Below are 16,286 nucleotides of genomic sequence, written 5' to 3'. Positions count from 1 at the left end.
CTTTTGATCTGTGTGTGTGTGTGTGTGTGTGTGTGTGTGTGTATGTGCGTCCATATTAAGCTATTGCATAAGTTGTTATCAGCTGTTCTGATTAGCTGGTCTCTTCTGTCCAATAGCACAGCGACACAATTACATCGTTAGCCTTTCATCTTGCTGCTGTCTCTTTTAAGATTGTCTCTACCTTCAGTACATTCATGCTGCTGTTACGCACCCCTCCACCTCCCCATCTCTACCCACTCTTCGCAGATCCATCAGTTTCATCAACTCATAATTCTATCAGCCTCATCAGCCACCACCACCACCAGTGTCTGGACTCCACGGGTGGGGGGGGGGGGGGGGGGGGGGGGGGGGGGAGTTATCTTGCTGCTGCTCAGGGCACACGCCCCTCCATTACAAATCTCTAGACTTTATTATTACATATCTGTTGATAATATACAATTATCTTTTCTTCATCTGACTTGTCGCTCCTGATTGCAATGTATTTCTACGTGCAAATAAGAAAAAAATAACCAAAGATCTAGTTGAGTATCTAAATAGGCTCCTCATGGAAATATCTTGAAAAAGTAGTGATGCCTTTCAGTGACTGAGGGCAGACCGAGAGTATCTTAGGAAAACGGACACATTTATTTACCTGAAACCAAGACATACTGTGCTACTATGGAGCAGAAACTAATATGCAACAGCAGTATTTGGTGACTAAATATCAGATATAAAACTTGAAAAACAATCCAGAAAATTGCCGTTATGTGGCTTGTATCATATAACTGAGATGGCAGCTCTGCTGCACCCTCTCCAGAGTAGCAGTATAAAACTTTAGTGAATGAATGTGCTGCGGAGCAAGTGCACAACGTGGGATCTCCAGTATCAGCATACTGCAATTTCAAAAAGCCTATTAATCCCTACTACCATTGCATGACCCACAAGAAGTAAACCTAACACTAGCTTGATCCATCTTCAGCACCCCCAAGAGAGTTACAAACCGTTTGTGTGAAAACCATGTGGGCGTGTGCACATTTATACTGCAGGTAAGGCCAGCAGAGGTCGATGAAATTAGTCTAATAGTGTCTGTGAATGTGTTTGCTGTGTATGTGTAGAAAACATCAGCAACAAGCAAATCTGTCAATGTTATCAACACACACACAATCACGGTGCATTCTTATTGCTTCTTTTCTCACCTCTTCTCGTCTTGCTTTGGTTGCTAGTGTGTGCATACTTCTGTGGCCCAGTCCCAATGTCCAACCACGCTATCAGACTTTGGTCATCATGACCCCTGTGCTCAGTGATAATGTGAGAGCATGAGGTTGCAGAGGTTACAAATGCTGTGTGAGAAATGGGACAGCACACAGATTGATTGTTGCTCATTTAAAATAAGTAATAATAGCCTAGCAATGCTTGATCAAAACAATGTGTCATGATCATGTCATACTTAAATAAATGTTTAAAAAAAAGTGAATTGGTGCTATGAACATGTTCACGTTTGTCCAGCTTCTTCAGGGGTTTTTGTACAACCCCTTGTGGGTAATTCCCTCGAGCAAAGTCATTTCAGTGGAAACTGTGCAAAAAGGGCTCAAAAAGAGAACCGGAGAACCCTCAAGCACTTTCCGATTTCACAGTGGGACAGCCTTGAGCCCATGCAGACTTATAAGGAGCACAAGTCAAAGCCTATGAGACCGTGAGCGTGGACATTAAGACTGGGCCCATATTCTTGGCTATGGCTTGCTCAGTAAAACTGATTTACAAGCCTAGAATAAAAAATACAGCAAAACTTGGTTTGGTTACTCCTTTGCTAGACAGTTGTTGTATTCACACACCAACTCGTCATCCTCCTCTGATCTCCTATACCTTCCAACTTTCCTTTTGTTTCCTTAAGCATCAGAGTAATCGCCCTCTTTCATTCCACGCCTCTTGATATCAATTGATATTTTTGGGGATTAGTTGTTGTGCTGCTTCATTCAAACCCTCAGGTGTAGAGGTCTTCTCTTGATCCACCCACAATCCCCAGTAGTGCTGCTCTAAGCTCAGGTGTCAGTCTAATCAAAAGCCGTCACACACGTGCTTTGATCAATTACACCCTCTGACACACAAATGAATGCAAAAAATGCCATGCAAGTCCCTCTCTTTCTCTCACACATCCATATGCTTTGATCATCCCCAAACATACATGAGAACACACATGTACCGCTCGCTGTCTGTGTCTCACAAAAATGCACACACACACACACACACACACACACACACACACACACACACACACACAGTAATGTGTGGGTGGTAGTGAGAGTGAAGGAAAATATTTCAAAAAACTTTTAACGTTGAGCAGCAGTCCTGAGCTTTTTCAAAACCATAAACAGAACAGTTACAGTAACTTTTCAGAGAGTAGATGTGTGTGTTAGTATGTTTATGTGTATTAACCTCTAGGCGGCACTCTATAGTAGCAATGTCTCTCCATCTCATTTTGCCTCTGTGCGTCTCTCTCGCTCTCTTTTACACGCACACACACACACACACACACACACACACACACACACACACACACACACACACACACACACACACACACACACACACACACACACAACCCTATCAACAGTCATGGAGAATTCCTTCTTTCTCGCACCAGCTCTTAGTTACCATGGAAACCAATAAAAGAGCGGTTTAAGATGGGAGGGGTGTGTGTGTGTGTGTGAGAGAGAGAGAGAGAGAGAGAGAGAGACATGCTGAAAGAAAAAATATAGAGTAAATCAGAGACAGACAGAGGAGGTGGGAGGAAGCTGGAATAAGAGAGAAAGAGAGGATGCAAAATAACAGAAAGAGAGAGAGAGAGAGAGAGAGAGAGAGAGAGAGAGAGAGGAGAAACATTTTAGAGAAAAGGAAAGAGAAGGAGGTTTGAAAGGGAAGAAGAGAGAGAGAGAAGATAGAGGGAGTGTAAGTGGAGATGTATTATTTAAAGAGGTCTCACCCCTTCTAATGAGTTTGGTCTAAAAGCCCCAGGAGCTGCCCAGAGACAGAGAGACCGACAGACACACAGAGAAACTCCCCTAACTGTGTGGTGAGAAAATTCAACACGCCAAACGAGCGGCAGAAGTATTACTGGGTAGGACTGGATTTAGTTAAATTGTTCTGCTTTGATTATGTGAACTGTAGGTGACGGCAAACTCGGCAGATCAATTCATCTGGGAAACAGAAAGGGCGTGGGCCAGGCACCAGGTCTGTCTCACTGTGAGGAAACAGCTCCATTGAAGAAAAGGGCTAACACTGTTGAATTCTAATGTACAACACACAGACTCTTAAAAAATGACTGACGGACTAACTGCCAACTAGCGAGCTGATTGGATGGCAACACCACACAACACCAATGCTTTTTCTTGTCTATTAATAAAACAAGTAAGGTTACTTCAGACAGGTATACCTTTGATGTGCTCAAAGAATACAAAAAGAAAGCTATTTTCTTTAAAAGGGAATCTGAAAAACAGATTATTGCATCTTCAGGTTCAAAATCCCAGCTGTACCAATAAGTGCCACAGATGCATTTCCAGATTTGAGGTTGGTTAAGTAAGTGTAATACATCTTAGGTTGATAAGTAGGAGTATAATCTGGACAGTCTGTCTGTTATTCGTTGCTGTTCTCAAATAGCTTCTCCGAGTGCAATTATTTCATCATTATTCTCTCCCACCCCCCAACCCCCCTCTTCACTGTCTCTCAGACAATTTTAAACAGAGCTTTCAGAGGAGCCTTTTTCAAAGTGTTAAGAGGTATAAGTAAGTGTGCATTGTCTGTCTGTCTGTCTGTCTGTGTGTATGCGTGTGACTTTTGTGCTCATTTTAAAATTCCTTCCTAGTCCTGTAACCTTGCTCTGTGGCTTATTTTAATATTTTACCTATATGGCACCAGGCCAGGTCTCTGTCACTTTAGAGACACACACACACCAACACAGAGACACACACACATACACACACACACACACACACAAACATATACACTCTGAATGACAGTTTGGCAGGTGTCACTTCCTTGGCTCTCTGAGCTGTCAATCAATTAGACAGTTCAGTCTTCCAATCCCTGACAGACTCTCTGTCTCAGATGTACACACACACACACACACACACACACATGCACGCACACACACACAGAGACACGTGAGTCTCACATCATAGCAAAAACTGAACATTATAGGCATCGTAAAAGTACTCTTTATGGCGGAACAGTTGTAATGGATTGCATTCAATTGTATAAGTGTGCCTAATAAACCGGCAGGTTGTTTTCTAATAGTTCAACAGAAGCAGGTTTTGACCAATTTGAGCTTTCCATCATCTTGGTGTTTGTAAGGATGCAGTTCTTGATGCGTCTCTCCTACCTTTACATGATGGCTGAGCCCTGTCCCACACCGGCTTCCCATCATTCCCCATGACACAGGTGATGGTGTCCCCGCCCACTGTTGTGTAGCCATGGTGACAGTTGTAGGAGACCTGAGATCCCAGTTTGTAGTCATAGCCTGTGCGACTGGCATTCATAATGTTACCAGGGTCAAAACAGGCTTCTCTTGGTTTTTCTGTGGAGAAAGGAGAGAAATTGTGTTACTGGAAAAACACAAGGCCCAACTAATTTGGTATATTAATATAAAACTATAAAATGTTTTCTTAATTTTTGTATTTATTCATCTGGTAAGATCATTAGATCTCATATCAACACCAGGCACTGCATCACATTCTCCTATGTGGTGCAGGACAAAAGCCACTGTAACAATTTTCTCTCTACATGTCGGTATTGATGGCAAATTCAAGTCATTTTTAATACAACTTAAATAGTTATAGCTGTACATTTCTAAATGATGTCTAAATTGTTAATGCAGCCAAATAAAGTACATTTTTAGATACCATTTAGGGTCAAAACTATTGGTGGAAATAATTTTGGGCCAAATTTAGTCAACAGGCTATTTGTTGAACCCTAATATAGATGGTATTGAATACTCCCTATTAACTAATTGTGGAGTGAAAACTGTCTTGGCTCTTTATGATTTGGCGTAGGACCAGCTTGTTTGCTTTATTGTGATTGCCCAATGAGAATGAGATATTGGGCTTGACAGAGGGAAACCGACAGTCAGAGAAAGAGAGAGAAAGAGAGAGGTGGAGGGCACGATGGAAGTGAAACAGGGAGATGATTAAGGTTGTATTTTAATTAGAGAGATGCCAGATGAAAGGTAGTGAATTAATGACAAAAGTACAAAGGTGTGAGGTAGCGCGAGGAGACAGACAACAGAGAGGGAGATAATCTTTTTTTAATTAGAGATAAATGGAGCTTGAGAAACAAGAAAAAAATATAATTTATATAATTTGACAGAGCAGATCTAGTCTCTACTCAGTCAAACAACTAATCACCAGCTCCATATTGACTAGAGCTGTTAAATTACCCCTAGTCGAGCAGCATCTGTAAAACCAGGATGTGTCACAATCTGTGAAAGCCAACGACTCGCGGGCTGACATGGAAGAGCGTGACCTTTCAACTGCAAAACACTTCTGATGTAAAGCAAGGGTGAAATGAATAGAGTACCGGTAGGCACTTTGAAATGTTATCTAGTCTGCATGATATTCCTGTATCAACATTGTAATCATTACATTTCATAAACAATGACAATGACTGTTTCTTATTTCAGTGTCCTGAAAACCAATTCCAGCGTTATTCATCAAAGACAGAGCCAATCTTCATTGAGTTTAATGCTGCAATCTGCATGCATTCAACAACATTTACTAAGATAGCAGCAGATGATGCAGTAAGCTCCTGGACTGAATCTGAGACATGCTGTGCAAGTGAAGGGGAGCTCATAGGCTCACTTCAGCAGTGGGATATATATGTTGGGTAAAAACGCTCAGTTGAGTCTTTAGCTGCATTTACCCTCAGCTCTAACATTTAACAACATTTACTTAAAAGATAAGTTCAGTTGCAGCCTGTAGGGATTTTACAGTTCATTGATGGTCAAGTAAAAAAAAGAAGCTTGCAAAACACAAACCTAACATCCCAGTCCACTATTAGTTTATGTCACAGTAATCAGATATTGTGATTATTATATATATATATATATATATAGCCTAATTGCTTTTTATTTTTTTGTTATAACACACCTATATTTAATTGCAAGCACTCACTAAAAGGACACGCAAACTGTGACTCCAGCCAGATAAACATCTGATAAGCATACAGTATGTGTGTTTGGGTCACAATGCATCCAATCTGCACCTAAAAACAGCTGCACAAGCTTTACTAAATCTGGCCCAAACAATATAAAATGAGAGATGCCATACTGCATTGATTTTTCCCCCAATCATCAAACAGTTTTGGCTAGTTAATCGTTAAGAGTGTAGTGCTATGTTGAGATTGTCAATTGATTACTATTTGCTGCTACTTTACTACAAATGCTGTCACCACCTAATACTAACACTACAACTACTGCACTACTGCTAATCCTACTGCTACAAATACGACCAATACTAATGATACTGCTGCTACTGTACTACCACGACTATCATTACTACAAGTTTCTGTTACAAATTCTAAAACATTATCTCAGACAAATTTCAGTTGCTTTAATGTGACATTGCAGGAAAATGTACAAGGACATTATATGAAGGCTTTTGGGGTTTAAGGGGTTTAATTACCTCTATATTCGATGGCGAACCCAGACATGCCCAGTGAGGCGTCAGATCTGAACGCCAGGAAGACACTGTTACTACTGCTCTCTATTCGCTCTGGGGCCTGGTTGCCTTGGAGACTTGCTAGTAACGGGCCATTAGAGTCTTCACCCTCGTAGATGTGCAGGAAGTCGTAACTTGGCTCCATGTTGAAACTGGGGTAAAAAAAACAAGAAGAAAACAGACAAACTTGGGTTTCAGAATCAAGTAAGATTTGTGTTTTTTTTGTTCAACAATTAATCCAATAATGTGTGTACATTTCAAAGACCTGCTTCATTTAATGACTGCCAATTAGTTTATGCTATCTCTCTTCTAATCTTACTTTAATTTTGTCATGTTTTCTGGATGTACTGCATTAAAAATGAGAACTTCAAATATATAAGTCAAAAACATTAAGTTCATTGATATATAAAAAAAAGAAAGAAAAATGTTGCAAAAGCAGCCATGCTGCATCATCTGAATATCAAGTTAATCATCCTGTTGTCTCATCGTAAAAGGGCATGTCATCATCTATTTTGATTTATATTCTCAGTATGTGTTTGCGTGTAAAGGAAAATACAGAACGTGCCTTTAATATTTTTATTTTCAGCCTAAACCCACAGTGCTATACATAAGACATCTGGTCCTCATGAGGGTAAAAGTATAAGTAAGGACACACACTCACACAAAGTCTCAGTGTTTGCCCTGACAGTGGCTGTGTTACCCCTGTGTCCCACCTTTCACACAGAGAGCAGGTAAACACACACACACACACTGTATTTAGACCTATATCTATGGTTTCTATCAACTCAGTATAACTTGTCTGGTTATACTATCCTGCTAAGTGTTTGGCTGGAAGTATATGTGTGTGTGTCTAGATAAGAAGAGGTAAAGAGGCATTGTATTGTTAAAGTGTAGCATTATATATAACTAGCATAAAAGTACCATGTGAATGGTATTTTTAGATGATGAATAATATTTGTTCTATCAAATATAGAAAATAACGTGTATGCATTCATGCCACAGGCAATACACAGTTCTGCGCAAAGCATTATAAACAACAGCTGTCCAAAAATATTATGAGCAAGGAGATGCATTTCACACGTTGTCAGGCCTTTAGGATGTACGCAATTTGATTTGGTTAGACAGGTAAAATGCAGAAAGGAAACCTCATAGACCAGACAGAGATTTTGATACATAACATATTTTCAACCAGGAATGCCTTACCCATCTTGCATTTTACAGGATTATTCTGTCCGTTACATTTTCAAACTCTTCCCTTTACTTTTAGACACAAAACGATGTAAATGGCTGAGTTTGGTCAAAAGAGTTGTTATTGACGTTTGACTGACAATAATATTTATCAGAGGAAAGGACTTCTTGAAGTTATAAAAGCAACCAAAGTTAAAGTAATTGTGCAGAATGCCCCAGTTTAAGCCCTGTGTTGCTAGCTGGTGCAGAATGGGCTTAACAGCACATAAGCCCTTTTTGCACTGACAAAGCATTAAACTGATCCATGCTAATACCTTTTGCATTAGTGATACATTCTGGGTCTGAATGTTTAAGCTACTAAATGTCATAAAATGAACATAAAGATCTCACAGAGCAGAAATGGGACTACATCATAACCTTTTGTGACCAAAGAAGAGTAACACAAGGGTCTGACTCGGATGTAAAACAAAAGTAATTATGCAAACTTGAGAAATTATATTTCAGTTTGTTTTGTAATTAATACAAACATCTTGAAATATTCAGTGCCATAAAACAGTCGGCGCTTTCACTATGAGAAGAATGCAAATGCTTTTTCACTGACTGTAAGTATTCAGTATAGAACATATCACTTTGGGATATTTTAAAGAAAGTAGAAAAAAGAATTACACTTGGCTTCAATGGATGTAAATGCTCAAAAGGCTGTTATATGTTACCACAATATGAGTTCTGATTACATTGTATAAACTGAATTGATTCAAAGACTGATAAAAGAATGAGTCATTGTTAATTGGGTCAATTTAAGCTGCGTTTATAATACAAAATTACTAGGTTACAATTAGATAAATAATGAAAAAGAAAAAAAAACACCACATTCACAAAACAACCAATAACAAAACAACTTAATTAAAAGTAAAATAAAAACTGTCTCATTGTTACAACAGAAGATAATTATTTCTTCAGCTGAAAAACATGAAGTCTAAATTGGGTCATTGTTTCTCCTGTGGCAATCTCGAGAAAGTCTGCTTTGCTTTTATATCCTTAATGTGAAACTCCAATCTTCACTTTTGCCTCAGTGTGACTTGCACAATATTCACTACTCAGGCACAATCAGGACTTGAAATGTAAATAAACACTGGCCTATTACCAAAAAAACAAAACATAGAAACATGTACGGCAAGAATAGTGCATCTGTCAACATATGAACATTCAAAAAGTTCCTGTGCAAATCAGTTTACTCATGTCATTTACTTTGTCTTCAATGATGCAGAGGGAATTCACTATGCGGCTACACAAATGAACCACAACACAACGGCTGATTGAAAGATGTCAGTAGTTAAAGGAGCTGAAAGTCAAGAACAAACCTAATTTAAATTACCTGAAGTTTTTAATGATAACATCATCTCACCGCGAACTAACCATTTAAGTTATGTTAGAAGTGGATTTTACAGTAGACTAATGAGGTTGCCCCACTCAAATAGGTTTATCAGTGCCTGATCCCTGACTATACAACACAGATCTTTCTTTTACCCTGTGTGAGCCACAACAAGTCATGAAAAGTCTATTCTTAAAAAATAACCTCAAACTACACTCATAAAACTAAGCCCATGGAGGGTGATCCATTATTCAATTTAAGCCAGAAGACAAACATGTTTCAGAAGAGTCTTTGGGGACCCCCTCCACCCACTAAATCTTTTTTTAATTATTTAGGATTTCTCAGGTATTTGGATGAAATAATAAAAAAACAATAGCATCAGTAAGACCATAACTCTGCTGTAATTTGTTTGTTGTAGCCACATTTCCTCAAAATTAAGGAAAAACCCACCTTGCTGTTGCCCTCTTATCTTTCTTGTTGTTGTGTAATGTTATTTGTGATCAGTTAGTAACACTTCCTCTGACAACAAAAACTATTAAGTATTAATCAGACTTAACTACTGTACCGCTAACCGACACAAGGCATTAAAACACATGTGTATCTTCAATAACAATATTTCAAATCGTGACATGAAAGTTATTGTTTCTTACAGCATACAGTAGCCTACTTTAAACATTATGACACAACATGTTTTACAGCTTGAGGACAAATTGTTTAATCAACATTGGTTTGTCATAATGCGACCAGTTTATTTTGATTTATGTTTAGACAGCTGTTATTGTTGCGCTAATATTGCAGCTAAGTCCTCCACCAAAATAACATGGGCAGCCTTTGAAACTGCAAATTCAATAGAAGAGTCTGAACTCCCACAGGAAACTCTAAAGTATGAAATCATTGCTGATAAAATACTCATTTTTAGAGTGAAAAAAAAAACTTGAATCCATTCAAAACGAAATGTCAGAAATACCAGCTGAGAGGCAGCAGTGTTTTTACAAACACAGATACGCTACTCTTCTGGTTTAAAGCTTGAGAATACCTATGAGAAAGGTACATAGTATATGTTTACACACATATATACAGGGCCAAGTTTTAAATGTAGGTGGCTTACCTTTTGAAGATGAGAGCAATGACAAAGTCGGGGTTGACTCTGACTCTCCAATCACACTCTTTCCCAGCGGGGTAAGGCTGGGGGTAGTTAGGAGACAGAATTACTCCTGAAGGACCACTGACGTTGCCCCCACATGTCGCTGGAGACAGACAAACAGTGAAAGAGAGGGAGAGAGACAGACAGACAGACAAAGAAAGATGATTACACAGCATTGGGCTTGAGGTAATTTGGAAAGCGAATCACCCCTGATTGACCACTCATATAGTCCCCAAAGGTAGGCAGAGTGGAAGAGAGTTAGTTAGTGATAGGAAGTATGGCAGGGGTTGGTTAGGAGAGACAGAATTACCCCCGGTGGATCGTTGATATTATCTCCACAGGTAGCTGGAGAAGGTGAAAGAGCAAAAGAGAGAGACTGTGAGAGTGTAACGCTGGGGGTCGTTAGCAGAGAGAATCACCCCTAGTGGTCCTGTTATCCCACAACAAGCCAGAAAGCAGGAAAGAGATATTAGCAAGAGAGACGGATGGATTCATTCAAGCAGCAATTTGGTGATGTGAAGAAAGAATGTGAAACATGGAGAGGTGTCTTGGGGATGGCAGGTGGGTGTGAACGGATTATCAACAGTGAAATAGAGGTAAACAAAGGCATTAACAGTTGCAAATCACTCACAGTCAGACGCACTAATGCGCACTAGACTGTTGTGTGTAACGTTTGTTTAAATTTAGCAGCTTTTGAACACCCAGGGATTCACCACCTGAGGTGAAAGGGAAAGAAAAGGAAGCGGACGCAGGCTAAGATTTAAGGCCTACATTTTATCTACAGTCGTACAAAATGTGAGGTCACTGGCAAAGAGACGGAGCAGGCAATATCAGGAACAAAGCATAATGTGTTTCACAGGCATGGTTACAGGGCAAATTATTAGTCTCTGTGACTGTGCTGGAGGACTTCCCAATAGTGCTGGCTGATAAAGACAAGGACAAGGCAACATAAAAGGGGGTTGTGGCATCTAACAGGAAGGCAAATGTCTATAGTCCCTTGCTGCAGGCTGGGGGGTGGATACCATGCCTGCTGCAGGAATCTTCACCAGCTTGCTCACATTGTTTACACCTTTAGCTGTGTCTGATGTCTTACCTCATCCTAACCTTAACTGTAATCTCTGGTGATTTCCCTCATCCATCTACTCTGACTAACTCAACATGATGTTTTATCTGCAAGACAAAATTGAAGTGGATGCAGCAGTTAATCAGGAAAAAGCACTTCATGTATTTGCTACCCCAATAGAGGCATGTGGTTTAGCAAAAGCCTGCTATCAACTGCAAAGTATGGTCAGAGAACGGGACATGCAACAGGCTTGTTTTGTGCTAACATACTGGGATTTGTAGGTTGCACAGTGAGGACACTGAAGGGCTCTTGCTGAATTACAGATACTCTCCTAGTCCTTCTTTTTCTCAAAAAATAGGCTTTACGGCCAGAAGTCACCTCTTTCCTTTAGTAAGAGAATCAAGTGAGTCAGAAAAAGCTGAGGAGGAAAATAAAGGAAAAACAAACTGCAGCAGACTTGTGTGAATGAGGTGTGGAGTGGGATGTGGAAGCTCAATGGGCTACAAGCAGCAGGTGGGCCAGATGGTGGTGATAACAGAGAAAAAGAGCAAACAAGATCTGGCTTTTCAGCAGGTTTCAAACAGGAACCCTATTCCTGTTATCTGCATCATTCTGTGATGCTACACATCTGACTTCACTTATTTTTCCTCTCCTGTGCATGTCTCATCATCCCAGTTCTGAGTTCAGGAGGTTTTGGTGATACATGTTGAATTTTGATGTGGTGCACTGACAGCAACAGTGCTCAATGCTTATTCCAACCTCAGCACCTTGTCAGCTTGTCCTTGATCTTCAAGAGCAGTCCTCCATTTAGAAAAACGATCTGATGCTCCAGCAGCAGCATCATTTGGGATTAGAGATCACCTCACCAGCAGGCTTCAGTTGATTTGCCTCCAAAGTATGGCAGATATGGCAGAACAACAAAGGGGTCCATAAGGGACCAGGACTGCCTTGTTTGTTGTTTATTCTCTACACTTCGGACTTAAGAAAAAAAACTCTGGATCATTTCACCACCAGAGGTTTTGCGCTCAGTCTTCTATTGTTTGATGTATTCATTCCAACATCTGATGGACAATATCTAAAACTCTAGTTCATATTTAGTGCACATTTTTTCAGGGCTCAGTATGACATTGAAGTCTCAGACTCATTAACGTGTGACCACAGCATCATATTTAATTTAGGTTTAATTAAACCTCAGTTTGGCAGTCGATGATCCACAGGATAATGTACACCTACCTACACACGTTGGAGGGTCAGGTTGCCAGTAGAATCTGTTATCCATTCGTACACATGTGATGGTGTCCAGACCTTGCAGCTGGTAGCCTGGATCACACTGGAACGTCATACTGTCACCAGGCTCCTTACTGTCCCCATATCGAGAACCATTTACCGGGATGCCCGGGTCATTGCACGTTGTTGCTGTAGTGGCTGGAGAATGTGACAAAGAGAGACATACATTTACATATTGTTGGTTCATAAAAAGAGATTCAGGGAGAAGCACACAAACATCTAATATCAGTAGCTACAGAAAAACAGCAGAAGATGTGCTGTATAGCATATTGATGCACTATTGTTATTCATGCTGTGAGTATTGATTCGGCTTACTGTCATCAGACTGACCATCTTTACCTTAACCTGACTAGTTATGACAAATGGTTCGTCCCTTCATGTTCAATCAAATTATATCATTTTTTGCTTTTTAATTATTGACTCCCCATTGGGTAAGTAGTAGTAGTAGTAGTAGTAGTAGTAGTAGTAGTAGTAGTAGTAGTAGTAGTAGTAGTGCCTGGTAGGTATTCATGACAATCAGCCTCTGTGTGTAGAGGTGTCAACCTTTAGTCTGCAATTGTGTTTAAATATACTGGAGTGCTTTCATCACATCAATCAGTGTTTAAATATTTTTTTTAAAAGGCCAAAATGTTTTGATCAACATTGGAGAAATATGGAAGGGGAGTGGAATATAATCTGGCATTCTGTTTGTACAAATGTTGTATATTAAATTTTATTCCAGAGGCTGAGTGATATATGGTGTTTGGATCTGAGATGTTAGGCTCAGGGCACAATACGATGTATTCCTCTGTGTTCACACAATATATAGGGTTGTGAGACTAATAAAACAAGAAAAGAGAAAACAATATAAATATAAAAAATATAAAATAAAATGTGCTACTCAAAATTAAATGTTATTTTACTCAAACAGTTCCATTTACTTTTCTTCTTTACACATCAAGAATGGACAATATATATTTGACACGGCTTAAATCCACATTATACAACTATAGACTCAATAATCCCTCACGAGGCTTCAGAATCAGTGAAAATCACGTATCAAATCTTGGCCAGAGCCCTGTGCTTGGCCAAGCATAGTATTATAACACCACATGTATTGTATCTTTCCAGTACAGAACAGTATGTATTCCATCAGGTACACAGAGAGGGAAGTGAGAGGACAAAATGAGAGATGAGTAGTAACATCACCCCTATCAATCGCTCGCTCAATACATTCACAAACCTTGGTTTAAATAAATCAGTGTGGTGGCAAATACCATTACCTTTGCTTTAGTAAATCAACATTGAGGTAAATATAAGGAGTCATTACCATATTAATGGAATAACAGTGCTTTGATTAGCATGTTAGTGAGTGCACATATTTATTGTTTTAAATATGGGGAGAAAGAAAAAAAAGACTTAATGTGTTTGAGAGAGAGAGAGAGAGAGAGAGAGAGAGAGAGAGAGAGAGAGAGAGAGAGAGAGAGAGAGAGCGCATTGGATGTCAGTACTTATGACTGGGAATTTGCATCTATCTAAACAAAAAAGTTCTGACAGTTATGTGTGTTGGACTTTGTGTATGCACGCTTCTGCATGCAGATTTAGGTGTACAGTTTGTATGAATTGCATAAGTAATAAATGGATATTCAAAGATATGCAAGCACAATAATGTGTGTGTGTGTGTGTGTGTGTGTGTGTGTGTGTGTGTGTGTGTGTGTGTGTGTATGCGCTGTTATGAAAATGCAGTTATGAAGTAAATATGGTCATGACTGTCTGCCTCTGATTGATTTTGCTTCTACAGTGGTTTGCAGTGACTTTGGCCCATGATTTTAAATGGACGGGTGAACAGACATTTTCGGATTCAGTGGCTCACACAGCAAAGACCATTCCTGCAACCAAAGGGCACAGCTATTGTCCAGGTTACTCTTTGTCTTAAAAAAGGGAAGAAACCACAGCAATAGTTTGTGTTCATTGACATCTCTTTGTGTAATTGTGACAAAAAAAATGATAATTTCTCAAAGAAACATCTCACGATGATGTTAAATAGCTCACTAACCTGAGAAGAATCAGCACTCATAGGTGTTTTACTGCACTTCCTGGTTTCCCAAAGTGTGAGATACACCCAAAACTGAACCACAGGTCTCTGATGGGCTCCTTGAGTACTTGAGAGTGGTCCCAGGGCGAAATATTAATTTTTCAAATGATTCTTTGGCCTTAACTTTTTCAGAAATCCTGTTAAACGCAGCATTAATCCGAGATTATTTCTCTAATAGCGAATGTAAATGAGGTTTATATAATAACTAAAACTATGTGTGAGGAGTTTGTTAATTAGCTAATTTAATTGCTAATTCAGTAATTGATTTTTCCCTTACAAATGGATGTTTGGGATAGAGTGAGACAGACCACCCAAATCTGGGATTTAGTACAACCATGGCACACTTTTTCATAGTTTCCTCTACCATGTGAATTTCAAGTTGATGATTATGTAATAAAGTAGGTGTATTGATTCTGAATTAAAGATAAGTCTACTTACTGGAAAACTGTATGGAAAACCCTTGCTTGCTGATGAAATAATCAGTATCAAACTGCAGCGTGAGTATGTTGAACGTGGAGTGGATATCTTCAGGTAAGGCTGGGCCTGACCATTCTTTCAACAGGATCCCCCCGTCTGATGGCCCAGATGGACCATCCCAAACTCTCAGAATATCGTGGTCGACCTCAGTGTCAAAGACGATGAAGTGGAGGCTGAGAAAACACAGAAATCACACAGGAGATCAGAGATCCATTACAAACATTAACAACTGTTCTAAATTCAGCAGTTTTACCAAAATCAACACACACACACACACACACACACACACACAGCAATGTTAGCAGTATCCAAGACCTGTTGAGAAACACGATGGTGGCATAATGACTAATGTGGTGTACTCTTCTACACGGCAGGACTTTGACAGCGAACATTTATCTATAATTAGTGAACATATCTTTACCTGACAGTCTTGTAAGTGTTTACCTGTATAGTCCAAGTAGAGTGAACTGGCCAGGCAGCTAACCCTATCTTGGCCAGAACAAAGCAATTCTGCAGATAATTGTTAATTAAACAAGCCTACTTGTTGTATGAAAACAAAATATTGGCTGGTTTCCTTTAATGCAAAAAAAAACCCCTCTAGATAACTGCAGGCCATCGTGATACTCACAGTAGCTTCAGTATACATATCCAACTGCTTCATAATAACCTGATCGTTTTGCCAGTGTCAGCCTCGATAGTCCAGGTACAGTGGAGGTTGTTTTCATACGGAGCAGGATATCCTGGAGACAGAATCCGTCCAGACACTGCTCCAGTTATGTGACCTCCACACTCCGCTAAAAAAAAACGAGACAAAGGGATAAATAATTACTGGGGAAAGAAACAACATATTTCCCCCCTTTTTTTATTTAGGGCCGTCGAAATATATCCATAAAATCAGCAATACATAGAAAGCCACAGCAGATACAGCACTACGAAACAGACTACTACACACATTTAACTGGACAGACACAAAAAAGAAGTATCATTGCATTGTG

At 39.6% G+C, this 16,286-nt stretch overlaps 1 protein-coding gene across 1 annotated transcript in view; it reads right to left on the bottom strand.

The window, feature by feature from the left end:
- LOC306699065 (CUB and sushi domain-containing protein 1-like) overlaps positions 1 to 16,286 on the bottom strand; it is a gene marked incomplete at both ends in the record, with an annotated part of 346,947 nt that overhangs the window by 70,824 nt on the left and 259,837 nt on the right. The window contains 6 exons of the mRNA XM_079163564.1: positions 4,355 to 4,549; positions 6,651 to 6,838; positions 10,355 to 10,493; positions 12,687 to 12,878; positions 15,253 to 15,464; positions 15,959 to 16,085. Of these exons, the coding sequence (XP_079019690.1) occupies positions 4,355 to 4,549; positions 6,651 to 6,838; positions 10,355 to 10,493; positions 12,687 to 12,878; positions 15,253 to 15,464; positions 15,959 to 16,085 (1,053 nt within the window). The remainder of the gene's footprint in view (positions 1 to 4,354; positions 4,550 to 6,650; positions 6,839 to 10,354; positions 10,494 to 12,686; positions 12,879 to 15,252; positions 15,465 to 15,958; positions 16,086 to 16,286) is intronic.

This window comes from Pholis gunnellus, assembly GCF_910591455.1.
Source record: "Pholis gunnellus genome assembly, chromosome: 1".
Taxonomy (NCBI): domain Eukaryota; kingdom Metazoa; phylum Chordata; class Actinopteri; order Perciformes; family Pholidae; genus Pholis; species Pholis gunnellus.
The sequence above is the reverse complement of the archived record's forward strand: the minus strand, read 5'-3'. Positions and strand labels throughout refer to the sequence as shown.